This window comes from Phascolarctos cinereus, unplaced genomic scaffold (genome assembly GCF_003287225.1).
Source record: "Phascolarctos cinereus isolate Bilbo 61053 unplaced genomic scaffold, phaCin_HiC Scaffold_726;HRSCAF=1367, whole genome shotgun sequence".
In the NCBI taxonomy this organism is placed as follows: domain Eukaryota; kingdom Metazoa; phylum Chordata; class Mammalia; order Diprotodontia; family Phascolarctidae; genus Phascolarctos; species Phascolarctos cinereus.
The window spans coordinates 22,163,407-22,184,403 of NW_027556098.1; the positions used below are offsets into that span (position 1 = coordinate 22,163,407).

A 20,997-nucleotide genomic window follows, 5' to 3' on the forward strand; every position below is an offset into this window, starting at 1 on the left:
GAAAGATTATTAGACTTGAAATTAAGAGATATCTTATTTCAAATCCCACATCTGATACCTGCTGGCTGTATAACAGTGGACAAGACACTAAACCTCTCTGAACCCTAGGGTCTTCATCTGTAAAATGGGAATGACCTTGTTTCTAACATTTACTAGCTGTGTGACCCTGTGCAGTCATTAAATCTGTGTCTCAGTTTCCTCATTTATGAAGTGGCAGGGTTAAACTTAATGGCTTGTAAGGTCCTTTCCAGCTCTAAGTTTGTGATCTTATGCAATTTATCTGATTTTTTTTCTGGCACTTGTTAATAGTATTCTACTATTTGTAGACTATACCACTCATATGTTGTCTTCTTAAGCCTTTCATTTCTTAAATTTTATGTAGGGAAATTCTTCAGTTTCTAGCTTGATTCATGGAATACATACAGTGCTCACTGAAAAAGATCTATGAAAGACAATAACTAAGAGTGGTCTTTAATGGAGAAAAATCCATGAGATATTTTTTTGTCCTTGAAATTTCTATAGGGCTTTGCAACAGAATCACCTAAAAAAAAATGAAATAGTGAATTCTTCTGAAAGAGCCCCCAGTTAAAAACTTAGCTCTTTTTCTGTGAAATGACAAGCAGATTTCTTTTCTTCATTTTTAGTAATCCACAGATAGTCTCTCAGACCTCTATCTTTGGTAATATTTTTCAGCACAAGGTGGCAGCATTTTCTGTAGATTAATTTGCACTCATGGTTATAAGGTCTTAGAATTTTAGAACTGGTCCAGACCACTTATTTTAGAGAAGAAACTGAAGCCCAGAGAAGTATAAATAAAGATGTTTTTGTCCTCTGGTGTGGTTAATAAAATCAGTGTATTATAGGTCGTTCATACTTAGGATTTTATATTATCTCATACCTTAAAGTTTTTTTTTTATTTCAGCAAAAAAATTCTAAAGCAAATAAAATGTCTATCTTTATTTTTTTTCCTACTGCTGCTAAAATAAACATGCTTAAAGAAGTTCTGGAATTTTCACTTATATTTTTATAACAAGGCTCAATGCCTGCACTACCTAAGTAGGCTATGTCTTTTTTCCTCAAGTCAAAGAAAAGTCACTTTAGAAGAAAGGAATCAATCAGTCAATCATAGGAGATACTATGATTTAGATCTATAAGGTATTGTAAGATTACCTCTTCCAATCCCCTCATTTTAGAGATGAGAAATCTCAGGCTCAATGATGTTAAATGATTTACCAATGTCACATACTGGTAAATAACTGGGCTGGTTTTCTGTGCTCCTTCTATCACACCATATTATTATAAGAATTTCTTATGTGGAAGGCACCGTGTTGTGTTAGGCATTGTGGAAAATATAAAGAATTTTAATACATCCTTATGTCTACCATTTATTTATGTTAACCTCTCCCTCTTATTAGTATTGATTATCAAGAATGACTTAAAAAAATCATTCTGCTCCTTTAAAGTATAATTGAAATTTAGTATAAGAAAACATTAATTAAGCTGTCATAACTAAACTATGTCATAGCTAAGACTTTTTTTTTCCTTCATACTGTCAAGAACTTTAAGTTAGATTTAAAATTCAGAGGAAATAATAATGCTAATGACAAGCATGTGAGTGTTCTTATTTCTAGGAAAGGTCTTCTGCTTCCTTTAATCACTGTGTATGATTTTCTGATTTTATCTATCTTAATTTAAAATTAAGATGTTGGCTTAATGAAGTTACTTCCATTATCTCTCAATATAGTACATTTCTCTATGGTAAATTATTTGTAAGGTAGTTTTGTTTTTCATTGCTTATAGTAAAATGATTTTAAATACACTACAGTTTGGTGAATAAAAATGCCAGTATTTCACAGTGTTATTTCTTAAGTATCCAGCATAGTATTATTTCTCAATAAGTACTTGTTGACTATTGTTACTACTTCTGGCATGATTACCAGTCTTTCCTTTGGCATAAAAAATTTCCATTTCCTGTTTCAACGGCTGCTAAAATATTTTTCCAATAATACTGTCATGGAATCTCTTGCTTACCAAGAATGCTTTCAGGTATGACAAACTTTCTCCTAGAGTTTAATGCCTTGTTCTTAAATTGTTATGTTTCCACTATGTATTATTACATGTGAATACATTCGAAATGGAATCACAGCCCTAGTTTGGTTACTAAGTAGGAAAGGGAAATATTCATTCTAATACCATTAAGGAAAATGTTTTGCATATACCAAAGGAATGAATAGGCATTTAATTATTCTATGAGGTGCTAATTACAAAAGATTGTAGTCATTAATGCCTGCAAAAGGAAACATTGAGACTGGAAAAAGCATGATTTCACTACCTAAATACCATCCCTACTATACTGCCCCTCCCATCTTTTAAAAAGCATATACTGTTTATGCATTGAAAATTTAAGGAGTAGAAGGAACATATTTAATTTTATTCATATCATATATCTTTGCATTTTAAAAAATATTGTTATTCTAAATTTACATTTTCTTGTCAAGCTTGTTTTCCCTCCACGATAATTAAAAAAGCAAAAACAAAAACAAAATAATCCTGCTAAGCATATTTCCAGACTCCTTATTTCATTATTTCCCATTTTTAGTATTGTGCTTCTTGGTTCTTTTATTTTTTTCTACTCTCATAGCCCTGAAATTTTTCTCAAGACATGTATTATACATTTAGGATTGAAGGGAGCTTTAGAGAATATCTAGTCCAATAACTTCGTATTTTACACATGAAGAAACTGAGACCTAGAGGGGTTAAGTGATTTAGCCTGCTTAATGATGGAGTTGGGACACTGATTCTTTTATCTAGTGCCAAAAGAACATTCCTCATTGAGCCTGGAGTTTTTGCCTTATTTTGTGGCACATTGACATTAAATCTGGATTGGGGCTGGGGGGTGGCAATTAGGGCAGAAAACAGCTATCTTAGAATATATCTCTTCCTTAATCCTTGTTTGTATCAGATACGTAGCCAAATTCCAGTGTCGCTGAGGGCCTTTACCCTTCTCTGATAACCCTTAGTGAATGACTTAAGATATGAAACTGATTAGACTGACAAAATTATTTTATGAGATCATCTTGAAATTGTTCTTTGTAATTTTAATTCTGTCCCTCTAGTTTTTCATCCCCCCCCCCAAATCTCAATGGCTAATTGCAAACAATAATAACGGAATGATAGATATTCCCCCCTGTTCTTGAAAATTGTCGTTATAAGGATTTCTTCTGAATGTATCATGAGTGTAGAGGTACTCTACAAATCTGAAGTATATAATTCTCAGCCCAGTTCTTGCTTCTCTTGCCATTTTACTTTCTAGTTCTTTGCTCCACAGTGACATGAGCATGGTACCAGCCTTGCGTGCCTGATCTCACTGTGATCATGGAGGCCAGTGTGGGCAGCAGAACTCTTGTGGAACTGCAACCAAATATTTATGACAGGGCCTGAACTCTGCTAGCCAACTCCAAGTTCCTGACAGGGCCTGAACTCTGCTAGCCAACTCCAAGTTCCTGGGCATGAGCCACTCACTACCTGATGACTGGAAATTTCAAACTCAGCCTTTTACACTGCCCACTTCTTTTCCTTCTCACTATGTCATTAGAAGTGGTGTAGTAGGTTTTGGCAGACTTCTCTTCCATATCCAAAGATGAAGTCTCAGTGGCTTTATATGTCATGACATTCTATGCAGCTGTTATATTTGGATACCATAGAGACCTTTGTATACCTGGACCTTAACTCACTGCTTGAAGCAAGGCCAAGTGCAGAGTACAGGCGGTGTTCTCCTGTTTGTTAAGAGCCATGTGTGAAACAGCTTGCACTGTGGAATACCATGTGTTCTGCAAAAACAGAGCTTGACAGACAAAAGAACCCTCTCAGGGTTTTCAAAGCTTCATCTGTTAAGTTTCCTTTGCTTTTCAGGGTCTTTGGGGGAGAAAAATAAAAATGGCAGTGGCAACAACAGTAATATGAGTAGCATTTGTGTGGTGCCTACTGTGTGCCAGGCACCATCCTTAAAGCTTAATAAATATTTTGGTCTTCTTTACAACCTTGGGATGTAGGTGCTATTCTTATCCCCATTTTACAATTGAGAAAACTGAGACAGATAGGAGTTATTTTTCCATGATTACACATTAAAGCAGCTGAAGCTGGATTTGAATTCCAGTCTTTTTGACACAGGACCCAATAAACTATGTAGGCTCTCTGTTATATAGCACTTGGCTGACAGTTGCATTTTTTAACTTTTGCAAAATGCTTTATATACATTATTTTATTTGATGCTCATAGTGGTGAGGTAGGTGGTAGTGTTGCCTCCATTGTACAGATGAGACAACTGAGAATCAGACATGTGACATCTATTGTTACAATAGCTAATGTCAGAGGTGGGATATGAACCTAAATCCTTATTTAGGATCGAAGTTCAACCTTCTTTCCCCCCCACACAGAAAAATGATAAAGTCTTAAGGATATTTATGTCATAAACTCCTGAAGGACAGGAATTTTCTCACTTTTGTAGTTTTATCCTTGGTTTTTAGTATATTTGTATCCCCTAGTGCCAAAGACATAGTAGGTGCTTAATAAATGCTTTTAAATTGATTATATTTTTCGCATCTTGAATGTGTCTCACGCTTCCTTCCTTCTTCCCAACTCTTATCTAACGGCAAAGAAGGGGATGTCTTAGAATCAAGAGCCACAGGAATTTTAGATGTCATGTAGGCCAACCTCCAAACACCCTCCTAAAAATTTTGTTGCAGAACTAGATTTCAGAATCCACCTTCTGTGACTCAAAACCAGCTCACTTCCACTGCAAGTTTGTTGCTTCTTATAGCCCATACAGGCATACATTAGATGAAAGCTACTATCGTATTAGCCTGGTTAGGTCAGGACTTCAGCCTGCTTACAAAGACTATTCGTTGAAATGTTTGTATGGGATGGAACCGCCACCTTGTGGGCACTATTGAGTACAACAGTATTCGAGTCAGATCATAGTTTATGTGAAAGTTTACCTTCCAGTTTCTGTATCCCTACCTTATTTATGCTCCAATTTATGCATATCGAGATGGCTACAAAAAATTTCCCTTCCCTTTCTTTCTCGTGGCTTCTTCAAATCTATTGGTCAGGACAGCTGTTGTAGCAATCTCTGGCGACAGACAAGGATGGACTTCAGAGACTAGAGGAGCAAATACTGTCCAATCTCTGCAAAAATTCACCATGCTCTCTTAATCCTGCATTCATATTCATCTGGCCCTTACATAATTTTCTTTATTCCCTTCTGGTTCTTATGCTAGGTTTTCAGTGATATCAGAGCTTTATTCCTAACCTCTGTCCTACCTAATCTTCACTCCAGAGCCTGTACTATAGCTTTGGACTCTGATCCCTAGAGCTCCCATGATTGTCTTGCAGCAACCTCTTGAAGCCCCTGCCCTAGGCTACAGGAGCTGACACCATATGGCTCATTCCTTGGGTGTGGAAGGAAAGCAGTCTAGCTGTCCAGCAGATGGGGAAAGGAGACGTGTATGTCTATGTACTATCCAGCCAGCCAGCCTTGTGAACCAAAACCTTTCTCATCCTGTAAGATTCTCAACTCTTTCACATAAACCCTTCATAAAGGATTTATCTGTTTCATGTGCAGGATGTCCTCTTTTTTAAAAAAAATTTTTTATTAAGATCATAGAATTAGAGCTTAAAGATCATCTAGTACAGCCACCATCATTTTACAATTTGATTTTTTAAAAAGAAATTTGTATTAATATCTCCTTTTGTTTTTACATCAACTAAATTTTTCCATGTATTTCTCCTCTTCCCACTTTCAGGGACTTTATTCCTTATAACCAAGAACTTTTTAAAGAAAAAAAAATTAGCAAAAGATTAATAAATTAAAAAATCTTGGGGCAGCTAGGTGGCAAAGTGGATAGAGCACTGGCCCTGAAGTCAGGAGGACCTGAGTTCAAAACCAGCCTCAGACCAAACACTTGACACTTTCTAGCTGTGTGACCCTGGGCAAGTCACTTAATCCCCAATTGCCTTAAAAAAAAAATCTGACGGTATATTCAGTGTTTCACAACTATGGACCTCCTCTTTTTCTCCCTCCCTTTCCCTACAAAGGAAATAAAGTATCTTTTCATATCTCTTCTTTCAGGGGTCTAACTTGTTATTTTTAAGCTTACAGTATTCATTTTATATTGTTTTGTGATTATTGCTCTTTTCATTTACATTGTCTAGTAGACATTGTATGTAGTTTTTTGGCTCTGCTTACTTCACTTTGCATCTATTCATGTAAGTCTTTCCTTGTTTCTGTATTCCTTAAATTCTGACACCCACATGACTGAAATGACTATTTCCAAGATTATCACCAAGTCAAATCAACTGCATTTATTAAAAGCTTACTATATGTGAGGCACTGTTGTTAAGAAGTAGGGAAGCAGAGAAAAGCAAAAACAGTCCTTGTCCTCTAGGATCCCACGTTCTAGTGGGGGAGACAATATGTAATTTAACTATGTGTGTGTGTGTGTGTGTGTGTGTATGTGTATATGTATATGTGTGTGTGTGTGTATATATATATGGGGTAAATTGGGGGAGTAATCTCAGGGAAGGCATCCAACAGTCTTTTTTCAGTTCTCATTCTACTTTACCTTTTAGCAGTTTGTAACCCTGCTGACCACTCCCTATATTCCCATCTTTCTGACCCTTTCTTTCTCGGGCTTCTCTGTTAAATCACCCAACCCCTTTCAGCCATTAGGAGTAGCTATCTCCCAGCACTGGGTCCTGCCTGAAACTCCGAGGGTCTTCCCCTCCCAGATTTATTCTTCTGTGAAGACAAACTAGGATGCCTTTTGCCTCGATTCTAGGACATTTCTTCAGACGAACTGAGATCTGGGAAAGACCTTAGCTTAAAAAGGCCAAGGTCTACCACTGCATCCAGGGCCATCGTTCGTTATCTTGACTGATGCCTTGCCACTGGACTTATGACTGGATGCTGACGACTTTGCACAGCTCTGCCTCATTTAAACCCAATTCACTTGCCAGTCAAGATATCACCATCCTGATATCCTTGGTCCTCTCTTAGAGCAAGGATGAATAGCAATGACAGTTCCTCACATTCATCATTCTTGTAGTACAGTAACATTTCGTTTACATTGGTGTAGCTCATTCTGTTTAGCCATTATCCTATCTAGGCCCTTTCTGGGCCTTTGATTCTTCATCTGACAAAGAGGGAGGGGTCCAAATCAGGAGTTCTTAGCCTAGGGTTCATGAACTTAGAAAAAATGGTAAATATATTTCAATATATTTAGTTTCTTTGTAATCCTGTATATTTAATCTTCTGAATTAAAGAACAGTATTCTGAGAAGGCGGTCCATAGATTTCATTAGACTGCCAAAGGGGTCCGTGATTAAGTGCCCTAGGTTTAGATGAAGGCCTCTGTAGTCTCTTCCGTCTTTAAATTCTATAACCCTTTCTTTATTAAGGTGACCCTAAAATGTTCCCAGTTTTGATGAACATTGTTCCTTCTTAAATTGGATATTGCCTATGTCTAAAACCTATTAATGTTTTAACTTTTTTTTTGCAGCTGGTAATTATATAATGGATAGGTAAGGAATTGGCCAAAGACAGATTAAAAAAAAAATATGCAGCTCATGTCTAATCTGAAGTGGCCTTAAGCTAGTTAGATTCTTTCCATCAAATTCAGCATACCAAAAATAGAATTTATTTTCTATTTGCACCTTTCCCCAGCATCCCTTTTTCTGTTTAATACACTACCATCCTTCTAGTCACCCAGGTTTGAAACCTTAGAGTCATCCTGTACTCTTCATTCTTCCTTACTTCCCATGTCTAATCAGTTGCTAAATCTTTTTTTTTAAAGTACATTAAAAAAAAAATGAGGCCTTTGGAGTTAAGTGACTTGCCCAGGGTCACACAGCTAGTAAGTGTCAGGTGTTTAGTCTGAGGTCAGATTTGAACTCAGGTCCTCCTGACTTCAGGGGTGGTGCGCTATCTACTGTGCCACCTAGCTGCCTCATAGTTGCCAAATCTTGTCAATTATACCTTCACATCTTTCATATCTGTTCTCACCGCTCTGGTTCAGGCCCTCATCACTGCTCTCCTGGACTATTTCAAAAGCCTTTTAAATACTCTCCCTGTTTGCATTATTTCTCCTCTCCAATCAACTAAAAGTATTTACAGGTATGAAAAATTAAATAATCCCTACTTGCAAGAAGCTTACATTCTAATGAGACACATAACACTTATGTAATATAAATATATGTGAAATAAATGTAAAAAGAATAAAACCAAAGTAGTTGAAATAAAAGGAAAAATAATAAAAGTTTGGAAGGGAAAATACTAGAGTCTGAGGTGCTAGAGTAATTGGGGGAGGTTTTATATAGAAAGTAGTACTCCAGCTAAATCTTTTAGGAAAAGAAAGATTTCTGTGAAACAGAGGTAAGGACATTTCAGATATGGATCATGTCCATTGGAAGGTATGGAGAGAGGAGGTAGAATGTTAAGTGTAAGTTCCAGATAGAAGTCCAGTTTGGTTGTATTGCAGAGGCAGGAAGTAGAGTGATGTACAGTGAAACTAGAAAGATAGGTCCAGGCCAGATTGTAGAAGATTTTTAAAAGTTAAACAGAAGGAATTTTTTCCCCTAAAGGCAGTAAGGAACTACAGCAGTTGATTGGGTAGGGTGAATGTATGATCATGTAAAAGAAAACTATTTTGACAGCATTTTAGAGGATAGATTGGAGTAGGAAGAGACTTGAGGCAGGAAGATCAATTAGGAGGCTGTTGTAATAATTTAGGTAAAGGGTGATGAGGTTCTAAACTAACAATTGATCTTCCAGATCTTAATGTGCATTCCCCTGTTAAGTTCGGTGGCTCTGTATGGCTTCTAAAATAAAATCCAGATGCCTATATTTGGCCTCTTCTTAATCTTGACTCCAGTCTAGCTTTCCAGCCTTATTTCATATTACTCGCCTTACACACTATGTCCTATGTTGGCCTTCTTGCTATTGTGACAATGCTACATTCCATTTCTATCCTCTTCTTAAAATACTTTCTTCCCTCAATTCTGCCTTGTGTAACATCTAGCTTCTATAGCTTAGGTGCCACCTTCTACATGAGACTTACATGGATTTCCCTTCCCCACCTCCCACCCCAAACTGCTTTGAATATATCTTGCTTTTACTTATCTGTGTATTCTTTGTTCACCCTCAATAGAATGTAAGCTCCTTGAGGGCAGGGACTACTTCACTTTTGTCTTAGTATCCTCAGTGCTTAATACAGTCCTGGTATATCATTGGCACTTATAAACTTCGTTTTTGAATTGAATGAAGCTATTTAGACCATTTTTCAGTGCTGTCATTTCTGTGTGTTTTGCCAGCTAGAGACAACCGTTTGCAGCACTTCTTGAGATATAGATGATTTCAGTATGTGATGAAAGAATGCATGTGAAATGAATTACTTCCTTGCTGTTTTAGGCAAAAAGAATAATCACTATGAAATAGTCATTTTTCCATACTCATTTCTAATCTAAAAATGGTTATTTATTTATTTTTAACAGGTTTCCTCCATTTTTTGATGACAACCCATTTGGCATCTATCAAAAAATTCTTGCAGGCAAAATAGATTTCCCCAGGCATTTGGATCTCTATGTAAAGTAAGTAAATTGGCTCCTTTGTCATTGGCTTGTTTATTTTAAGAGCCTTCTAATTAAAATCATAGTTAAAGCATATGTATGACAGGATACCATATTGCAGCATCACATGTGCTATATTCAAAAATATCTGGAAAGTCATCTTTTCCACACCAAAAAAAATGTTTTTAATTATTCAGTTAAATGAAGTGTAACAATTTAATGATCTATCATCTTTTATTTTTTGTACTTCAGTTTTGCCTGAAGTCTACCAAACAAAGGTATTTAATACACCATCAAATAAGCAAGTACAGGTGTTGGTATAACATTAATGGATTTTCTTTACAGTTGTGTCACTGGCAATATTGTTGATAGGTTCAACAGTTCTTGTCTACTTACATTACATTTGTACTTTAAATATCCTTGTGATACAAATATTTCGTGTGTTAACAGCATTAAATGTTGGCATTTGTATGAAAATTGGGGTGGTGGGTATTTGTTATATCTCCCTTATATGTCTTTAAATTTGTAATAATTTAAAAATAGAGTGATGTCTAATTCTATTCCTTCCTTATTGAACCTCTTGCCCTCCAAATTGCTACCAACCTGAACTTTTCTAGAGATTTAACTTTTAGATAGTATAGGTTACTAATGATAATTTCTTGTTTTCTTTTCCTCTGTGTCTTAAAGGATTCAATGGTTGTCTGGCTACATTGGTATTCGTAAAATGGATATAAAACTAGATTAAACTGTAGCAAAATTGAGGTTCCCCCCCCCCTTAAGGGGAAAAAATGTTGAAATGGCCTGTGGAAATTAACTATAGAAAAAATATTTTTCATGAGCAAGGGCCAGGTTCGGATGACTTTACAAACTGTGCTTTTCGAGGACTCCTTCCAGCATTGTTAAGGTTAGTCATTTTCATGAGGGTGAATATTTCTAAGCCGACAGACCTGGAGCATGAAGTTCTCCATCTGCACATCAGGTAGAGTGTTTTCCAGGGGTTGTGCAAGCTTGTTCCATACTCCTCTGGCCCTGGGCTCCGTTTGAAATAAATAAGTCATGTTTCAAAGGCTTTAGCATTTAATGGAGACTTACTTTAAAAAGGGAAGAAAAAAAGAAAAGAAAAAAATTTCTTGTCCTGGAAAAACAATAAAAAAAGGGGAAATCCAGCTAATGTAAGGTAATCCCATTAGTTAGGCATACAAGGAAAAGGTTCACTATTCCTCTTAGTATGATCTATTTTCTGCCAAAAATGACACTTTTGGGTCTTTGCTGTTTGTGCAATCTTACTTTGCAAATGAATAGAATATATATTTGCTTTGAAAATAAAGTAAAAATATGATGTGGAAAAATATTTTATGTTTTGTATATGTATGTATGTGTGTGTATATATGTATATGTATATATGTATGTATGTATATGTATATACACACATGTGATATATTTGAAGGAGTTAAAAATAGAAATATACTGACGGCTAAATTTATGGATGCCAGATCACCTCTGGCTACTTCCAGATTTTTCTTGACAATTGGTTTGAGGCAAAAAGATGCTTAGCTGATGGGTGAGCAGCTGTTGTCTTAGCCAATATATATGTTGGCAGAGCTTTTGCCAGAAAGGATGTGCTTTTATACATGCTTTAGATTTTTCTGTTGGAAAATATGCTTTGAGTTGTATGGGATGAGACCAGACCAGAAATTTAAATTTTCTACTGTATTCCTATTGGTAGCATCTCGTATTTCATTGAATCATAAATCTGTAAAATAAGTCAAGTATCTTGCGAAAGTAATTTTTTTCTACACCTTTGACTTGTTTTTCATCTTTTACTTTTGTCTAGACTCCATGGTGTTGTGGAGATTTTATCATTATAAATGAAATCTTCTACTTTAGCACAATTTAGAAACTCTAAATGCCTAAGCACATCTTTTGAACACTACACATGAATGAGTATGATTTTTTGCCTGTCAGTAAGTGCTGTGCCAATGCTAGCTCAAAGAATTCATTTGGAGTTTATTAAGTACATGTTTATTTTATTCAAAGAAGTTAGTGAATTTGTTTTTGTATTTATAAGATTTGTACCTGAAAAAAGTTCCTTAAATTAAAAAAAATTACTGTATTTTTATTTATTCCTCTAACTTTTCCTAACGAACAACTAAAAAAAGGTAATAACCTCCCTTTTCCCTCTCACTTGTTTGAGTGATAAGTAGCTTTTACAGAACCCTAAATGTGTGCTTTTCCTCAAAAGCCATAGTCTTAGTCTTTAATTTTTTAGCTGACCTTTCTCCCCCTTCTCCGTATCGCTGGCATGGTTCCTAAATGGACACACTTATTAGAAAGGCTTATGCAGTGGCCAGCATTGTCATCTGGTTGTCTCATATTCTCTTTATGTTCTATCTGTATGTAAACCTCTTAGTGTTATGCTTACTTTTGTATTGAGACTTCTGAATATATGGGGCTTTCTGGCTTAAGGGGTCCAAGGTGCTGGAGATAAAACTCAAGGCATTTTAAATGGCTCCAGGGCTCACTTGGACTTGAACAGATACCCCTTCTCTCTCTTCCCCCCAACACACACACACACACACGCACGCACACACACACACACACACTCTCTCTCTCTCTCTCTCTCTCTCCCAGCTCTCTCCATTGATCTGGATGTTTATCTGATGATCAAGCACCTGTGAACTTGTTCTAGTCCTAGCTACTCACAAATAGAGCACAGATGATTGCAGTTTTGATTCTCTCTTTCTAAGTCATATAATTCAAATTAGCCATGTGATTTAAATAATTCTGTACAAATTGAGGAATTGTAAACTCTGTACCTGGTTAGACATGAAGATGATCCTGAGGGATTGGCTGCTCCATTGTGTTTATTTTTTCCCAAAACTTCCCAAACTACTCATAAGTTTATGTCAATTTAATGACTGCGCTGGCTAGCATCTAGTACCAGTCTCAGGCATCAAAGACCAAAGAGTGTGTGTGTGTGTGCGTGTGTGTGTGTGTGTGTGCGTGTGTGTGTGTGTGTGTGTGTGAGAGTGATATGAATCACACTCAAGGTGTTATTATTGGCACCTAGATGGCTCAGTGGATAGATCACTGGGCCTGGAATCAGGAAGACCTGAGTTCAGCTATAGTCTCAGACACTTACTAGGTATGCCATTCTGGGCAAGGCACTTAACCTCTGTTTGCCACAGTTTCCTCAACTGTAAAATGGAGACAATAATAACACCTACCCCAGGGTTGTTGTGAGGATCAAATGAGAATATTTATAAAGTGATTCAGGTAATATCTGGTACATAGTAGGTAATATATAAGTCTTTCCTCCCTACTTTCCTTCTTCCTTTCCTTTCTTCTTTCCTTCCTTCCTTCTTTCTTTCCTTCCTTCCTATGACCCAATGTAAAATAGGGGTGACTTCCAGCCCTGTAGGTCTGTTCCCAATACACATGGTATTTTGGTAGATAATGAACTGGTGTCAACCATATAGTTTTCACACTATGTCTTCTTATTTCTCCCTCTCTCTCTTGCAGAATTAAGTATTTTCCTGTTTTAGTGGCAGACTTTGCTAATTATTTACTACAATTATAATCAGCTTTCAGATTTTTACATCATGGGAGAAGAATATGGCTCATATGAGGAAAAATTGGGCATCTATATCGAAATTATGGAATTATATGATTCCTGAATTCAAATCTCAACCAAAAAATGACAGACTCCATAGGTATTAGAAAGTTTTCCCATCCATCCATCCCCTATCTTCTTAGACTTATGTTGAGCTTTTGGCTGCATGATTGTGACAGTTTTATCTCTTGGATGTCTTAACATGCCTACCTCAATTTGTCATATTTGTTTTACACACCTTTGGGTCAGGATATCAACTGTTTGGTCTTCAACACATCCTATTATGGTACAGGTTTTAAGCTCCCCCCCCCAAAAAAAAAGATATAAATAATAGCTATAACCTTATAAATTACTTTTCTTAATTTATGAATAATATATGTTATATTTGTATGATATCCCCAAGATCACAAAGCTAGTTCCTTAATAGAGACTAGAGGAGCACCTAAACCTCCCCATTCTGAGGTTATTAGTCTTTCTGCTCCTTCTTGCTTTATATTCATAAAGCTTTGGGAGGAAGCTTGGGCATTGATATTTAGGAGTTAGATATATCATAGGAATTCTAAATGCTTGCTGTTTAAAATAAAGCCACAGATATTGTTCTCTATCGTATAATAACCCAACTTTACACTGTAATCTGTTGTTTACCAGGCATTTTCCTCAAAATGATTCTGTAAGATATTTAATACAAGTATTATCATCTCTATTTTGCATGCAAGGAAACAGACTTGGAGGTTAAAGAACTTTCTCTGAAAACTAGTCAAATCAACATTGTTACTGCCCTTGGAAAAGAGTATGCTAATCGCTTGCCATGTGGTTCAACTCACCATTCCTATGACTTCCCAGACCAGTCCTCATCAGTATCCATATATATTTTGCCTTCCCCCCTTTAGAATGTAAGCTCCTTGAAGGTAGACAGTATCTGTGTATTATATTTGTGTCCTAGAACTTGGCAGCATATAAGTGCTTAATAATTATTTTTTCATCGATCTGTCCATTCATTTATTCAGTCACAGTCACACAACTAGTAAGTATCAGAGATAGTACTTAAAACCAGGTTTACTAATGATAAAGTCTCTTTTTTGTGGATTAATGAAGCCGTTTTAGAAAGGAGTAACATTATTGATTCATGTACCAGATTGGTTCTCTTACTAGATCATCCTTTACAGATTTCTAATAGAATATTAGCCAGCCACTTCCCGTTTCTGTCAGAATGAACTGCATCTATTTTGACCCTTTTCAGTATAGTTGTTTGCAACCTTGGAACATGTAATTGAACATGCAGGCTTAGTTTTGTTTTATTTTCAAAGTTTGTATCATGAAAGTTGTGAGCCCGTGGAAAGAGTGGCTTGTACTTTGAATGATAATCCTATAAATAAATAAATAAGTAGATCTGTGGGTAAAAAGACTTGTTTAAAACCGATGTCTTCTATTTTACAAAGATAGTTTGACAGGTATGTTTACTCTAAAAGAGGCCTTTCACTGTGTTATCTGAAGGGCGTAGTTATAGTCCTAATTTTCAGTTTTGCAAAGTGAAAAATCACTTCTGTTCATTCAGCGAGGCCAAGTACTGTCAGTGCAGCAGTAAATAAATTATTTATATCCTGTAGAAGGACTTCCTAATAATAGAAAATTTTATACTGAAAGAAAACACGAAAAGTAACAAATCCGTCCTCTGCTGTTATGTGCCAATTTTTATACTACATCTGTATGTTTACAGTGTGTTGTGTTTGTTTTGGGAGATAAAAGTACCAATTCTGCTACTTTTTTTTCTTCTTGTGATAACAGAGACCTTATTAAGAAACTTCTTGTTGTAGACAGGACAAGACGACTAGGAAACATGAAGGTCAGTATTGCGTTTGTCGTGTATGAAATAATATTCTGCATGAGAGTAACTTAATTGAATATCCTACTATTTACACCTATGAATGTCAACTAAATGAAGAGGTCCATACATTTGGAGGGCTCAAACTTGATGTGTTTTATTTTTAGTCATTTCTATCACTTCCTGGCATCATTACAAAGCTTTTGGAAGTGAAGGTCATGAAAAAATGATACAGAATGGTCCAGAGAAATATTGATTTAAGTCACTTTTTCATCATTATTTTAAATTTCTTATGCATGCCATTTTTAAATTGGGAGAGAAATGCATGAATTTCTGTTATGTATTCAAAACTGAAGTTCTAAATGAAGTACATATATATATACACACACACACACATATAAATACATATAGATATATGTGTGTGTATATATATATAAAATACATACATATGTATATATGTATGTATATGTTTACATAGAATATTATCATTCATTATCATTAATTTTACATTATTTTGTGGCACACATAGAAAAATATTTGGGCAAGCTTGAGATGAACTGAATGTTGTCCAAATGGAATTAAAAGGGATAAGCATGAAGTCTAGTCTTTCAGCTTAAAAAAGCAGCTGTATCAGTATAGGATAGGGTAAAGTAAACCACAGCTTATGTACAAAGGCTTTTGGGTAAACAAACTCCATATGATGAAGTGGTAGCTAATGAGTTCATAGACTACCTTAATAGAAGTATATCATCCAAAAGGGGTGGTCTCAGTGTACTCTGCCATGGTCAGGCCATGTCTTGAGTTGTTGTGTTCAGTTCTGGGTTTCACATTTTAAGGAGGACATTGACAAGCTAGAATGTGTACAGAAGAAGATGACCAGAATGGTGAAGGGGACTGGAAACCATGCTATACAAGCATCAGTTGAAAGAAAGGTTGGTTAGCCTGGAAAAGATGTGGGGGTAAGGGGCAGAACAATAGTTGTCTCTAAATATGTGAAGCATTATTATGTGGAAGAATAATTAGACTTGTTATGCTTGGCTCCAGGGGCAAAACAAGTACCAATGGATGGTGAAATAACACAGAGGCAGGTTTTGGTTCAGTGTCGGAAAAAAAAACAAAAAACTTCCCAACACTTAAAACTCTGGAAAAGATTGTGTCCTATCTCATAGATTACCACTTGGGGATTTTGTAGAGGACATTCTTAGGTGCCCTTAAAGCTCTAAGATTTTTATTGACAAATCCAGGCAATATAAGTATAGAATATATACCATTCAAAGAGACTTTTATAAAATTTTCAGAAAAATTCTACATAACATTATTTAGACACTTTTAATCTTTGAAAACAGAAATCATTTATGAAACATTCACACTTTGATAAAAATCTGTCAATAGCACTCGATGCTTTTAAGGATAACCCCTCCCCCCGTATTGTAGCATATTTTGTCTATGTGTTTGATCTGTTTAATTGTAAAAATATATCTTGGCTCTTTGAAATACGGTCTTCATAAATACTTATCACATTTGATTGGCTTGTTGCAAATTTAGTTCACTATGCATCTGTTTACCACTTACCCTGTGCAAGGCACTCCAGTTATCTTTTATTGACATTGGATGTTTTCTCTTAATTGAATTTAAGTTTCTTGAGGACAAGGACTATTTTGTAATAGCACTTAGTACATAGTAGGTATTAATAAGTTCTTGATTCATTGATTGATCTAGTTTCTCCTGAGAAAGGCCAAATATCTCTTATAGTTTATGTTAAAAGCTGAAAGAAAAACTGTATTACTAATTCAGGGGTCACACTTCCCTTTATGTTTCATTTCCAAGGCTTAAAGTTAGCTGTATCTTATACCCTAATTAGTAAGGTTCTGTAATGAAAGTGGTGGCTGGCCTGGGTATAGTAATTATGTGTTAAGAGTATTCACCATTACAGTAAGAATCTAATTTTAGTGTGAATAGAGGACAATGCATAAATTTGCTAATTGTTCTTCCACATCATGGGTTAGAGGGCTGGATTTATGTATATCTTGGAGAATAAAATATCATAAAATTTTTGAAGAAAAGGATTGAACTTAGGTTACTATGCTACTCAGTATTTTCTACCTACATTTCCTATTTTTTTTTTTGGTACTACCTACTATTGTTAATGTTAGTGATATGGCCATGGGAGAGGTTTTTTAGAGAAAGAAAGGAAATACATCTGCCTTTTTAATACAAATATTTTAATATTAAGATAATAAAGGGATTTCATGCTTCATGAAGGTATTAGACCATGACCTTTTCAGGTCTATAATAACTCCAAAGTTATGAAAATTTCTGACTTTGGGCCTTTCTAACATCCCATTTGCCTATAGGTTCAAGTGTCCTTCTTAATTTTCTCCCCTTTGTAAACCAATATTCTGTTTGTGCAGCAACAGGCAAGATTAAGGCACAAAACTCTTTTGTTAAGGCAAGCATAAAGTGACTGTGCCACAATCCTACAATTGATTTATAAAGTAGAGGGGAATATTTAAATCTCTGCACTGTGAGAGACATAACACTATATTATTCTTTGTTGGATTTTTAAAATCTTTTTTGTTCTGAAATAATTCTCTTACTTTGAGATAAATATCCACTCTAGGTTTGTTGTATTGGAAGAGGCCATGATATATGTTCCATTAGTGAACATATTATTTTAAGAAAATAGTTTCATCTGTCCTACCCAACGCACTCACTCCCTATTTGCTTCTGTGGCCTTTGTGTTATGGATTGGTGAATTAAGTCATGGGGATTGAAGCAGTAAGAGGCTAACAGTATGAATTGGAGGAAGTATAGGCTCATTCATATTTACACCAAATGCTGACTTTTCCACATTGCCACCAGAAGTTATAGGAGAAACTAATACAGTTTGCAAAGTATATAGACTTTGGTTTTCAGTTTTTCAAAAGTTTTCCAATTATTCTATTCTTAAATTAATGTTGACATGTCCCACATAACTGGTTACTTAAACTTAGTGATGGCATATTATTTTGCTTTGCATTTATGCCTTCTCTACTTCTTTTGAAGAATGGAGCAGATGATGTGAAAAGGCACCGGTGGTTCAGGTCTGTGGACTGGGATGCTGTACCCCAGAGAAAACTGAAGGTAAAAAATCAGGCTTACGTGACACAGTCTTCATTTTTAGTCAGCCAGTTTGGGTTACCAAGATAGACCAATAATGAATGTTGTTATGACTGATTTTAGTGTTACATGGTTGAACTGAATAAGCAAAACTGATGCTGGAAAAAACTGAGAAATTCTCAAACTTGTTCATTTTCATACAAAGTGTTTTATTCTTTAGATAATACAAAAAAAAGACCTGATGTGAAGTAAAGGACAACATTTATAGAAAAGCATTTAGTGGGGGACCTCCTAAAGGTTACACAAATCAGGGGAAATTACTAATGAATGCAGTTGATAGTATCTCTAGGGCAACCATGCAAATTACTTCATTTTAAATGTCTCATACTACTAAAGAGCTATCTCAATTTACCTTAATCAAAATATATCTTCATGTCTGAATAGGAATCATTTTAGGGTAGAGGGTGTTAGACCCAACAGACAATGTAAATCTTATTATATGGGCTTGCTAGGGGTGAATACCCAAATCTTCAAATGGGCCACTTAATTTACTTTTAAGGGACATCTGTGTCTTAGACTTCCTTACTATACCTGGAGTATCCAGAGTTCATACTTCCTCAGTTGTGTGAAACTCTGTTACCAAGTTCTGTTTATAGTACATGCCTAGATAAGTATTAATATTAATTAAATATGCCACTGTAATAGATAACAGATATTTGAAAAACAGTGTGTGTGTGTGTGTGTGTGTATATGTATACATGTATAGGTATATATATATATATGTATACATGTATAGGTATATATATGTATATGTATACACACACATTACAGAAGATGTTTTTCTGACTTTAAAGAATTCCATTGTTAACCATGAACAAAGTAACAAAGAATCCTCTTTTAAAACCCTCTATTGCCATGTTTTCTGCCAGTACATTTATAAGCTTAGGTTTACAGAAATGTAGAAAATGTGTAGAATGTTTAATTGAAATCATAGAGTGTTAAAGGTGATCAGTCTTAATGATCTAATCTAAGTCCTTTATAGACTGTAATAAAAATGAAAGCTAAAACCCAACAAGTTTTAAATGACTTGTTCAAGGTTTCCCAGCCAGAGGCAGAATTCCTGAGAGCTGCTCAAGGCAAATTATTACAAGTATGCTTCAAAACTCCCCTCCCCACGTTTTGGGTTCTTTCTACCGTAACCTCATGTCCCTTAGTTCTTTATGCCTGAGTAAACATTGTTCCTAACAGCTATTTAATGGTATCAGTGGTGTTTTCCCATTAAATGTAAAACTATCATTTTCATTTTTAAAAAAATGACCTACTTTTTGTTTATAATGTTACCTTCAACTTAAAAAAGGTTAATGAAACATTTATTGAGTGCCTACTATATGCAGGACAGTGTGCTAGGTGCTAGGCATACAAAAATAGAAAATAAATAGTTCTTGCTTTGTGCTGTGATACATTGTGCTGGAGTATAGGCCAAGCCTTTATGTCTGTCATTTGAATACCTGAACAAACTTCGTGACTAAGCTAGCCATTATATGATGTATTTTTGAGACACAACAGATCTTGAAGACTATTTACTAAATCTGCTCTGATGGGAAGAGAAATCATATGGATAGGTCCTCAAAGCGTTGGAGAATACTCCATGTTTTTCTAAAACATCATCGATATGCCAGTTAACATAATACCTGTTCATAAATTACAAAGTTTGTTTTTCTTCTAATACTCTTTGTTTGACATGCTTCCTTAGCCTCCTATAGTGCCCAAAGTATCCAATGATGGTGATACATCTAATTTTGAAGCTTATCCTGAAGATGACTGGAACAAGACACCACCTGTGCCTCCTAAAGACTTAGAAATCTTTAAGAATTTCTGAGTACAGGGAACCGCATATGGAAAGGTATACCTTTATTTGCCATACTTTAAAAAATACTTTACATTTTAAAACATAAATTTACGGGATAAAATTTTTTTTCCTACCTGTTAAATTGTTTAACTAAGCAGCTGTTGAATAAGACGATAAGAAGTATATATGTAATTAAATATTTTGATGTGCAAACCCTCCAGCATGCTGCTGATTCATTTTAAAGATATCAAGGCTTTTTTCACTTTACTACTGGTTAGTACTGAAATCACAAAATAGTCTTACAATCTGTTTACTTTGGGGGCAGCTAGCTGGCGCAGTGGGTAGAGCATCGGCCCTGGATTCCGGAGGACCTGAGTTCAAATCCGGCCTCAGACACATAGCACTTACTAGCCGTGTGACCCTGAGCAAGTCACTTAACCCCATTGCCTAAAATAACAACAACAACAACAACAACAAAATCTGTTTACTTTGTAGCTGTTTCATTTTCTCTGCTTGCTTCAATAGCTTATTCTTTTGACATCCATTAAACTTTATTCGTGTATTTTAAGCCAGGAAAAATCTAGAAAGATTGAAGTCCTTTTTTTTAATACATGTATGTATATAGAAATATCTTTTGAATAATGCATATTTAATAAATCCCTGACACTTGCCCCTATATATCTGTACCTATATATCTGTATCTTATCAGTGTGAGATTCATCTCTTTGCTTTAGATGTTTCAGTGTCTTGTCCTTTCTAACAATTCAACAGAACTGCAAGCAATTTTTAAACTCAAGTACAAAATAGAGTGATTTGAGCTTTTTTTTTCTTCTTCCCTATCCTGGTACTCTCTACCCCACCTCCACAGACACGCAGTAAAGATAATGAGAAACGTTTTAGCAAAGCAAGGGGAACAGTCAATTCAAACACTTAGCAACTATGCCTTGAAAACTGTAATTGACATTAATTTCTAGGTTCTTATTTATTTGTA

General features: G+C 35.4%; 1 protein-coding gene across 6 annotated transcripts in view; it reads left to right on the top strand.

The window, feature by feature from the left end:
* PRKX (protein kinase cAMP-dependent X-linked catalytic subunit) overlaps positions 1 to 20,997 on the top strand; it is a 141,515-nt gene that overhangs the window by 115,136 nt on the left and 5,382 nt on the right. For 4 of the 6 annotated variants that reach the window (XM_078146128.1, XM_020992891.2, XM_020992892.2 and 1 more), the window contains 5 exons: positions 9,549 to 9,644; positions 15,022 to 15,079; positions 15,895 to 15,990; positions 18,104 to 18,181; positions 19,911 to 20,060. In XM_078146128.1, the coding sequence (XP_078002254.1) occupies positions 9,549 to 9,644; positions 15,022 to 15,079; positions 15,895 to 15,990; positions 18,104 to 18,181; positions 19,911 to 20,036 (454 nt within the window). In that variant the 3' untranslated portion in view covers positions 20,037 to 20,060. The remainder of the gene's footprint in view (positions 1 to 9,548; positions 9,645 to 15,021; positions 15,080 to 15,894; positions 15,991 to 18,103; positions 18,182 to 19,910; positions 20,061 to 20,997) is intronic. The other 2 variants (XM_078146129.1, XM_020992893.2) reach the window with 1 other exon arrangement.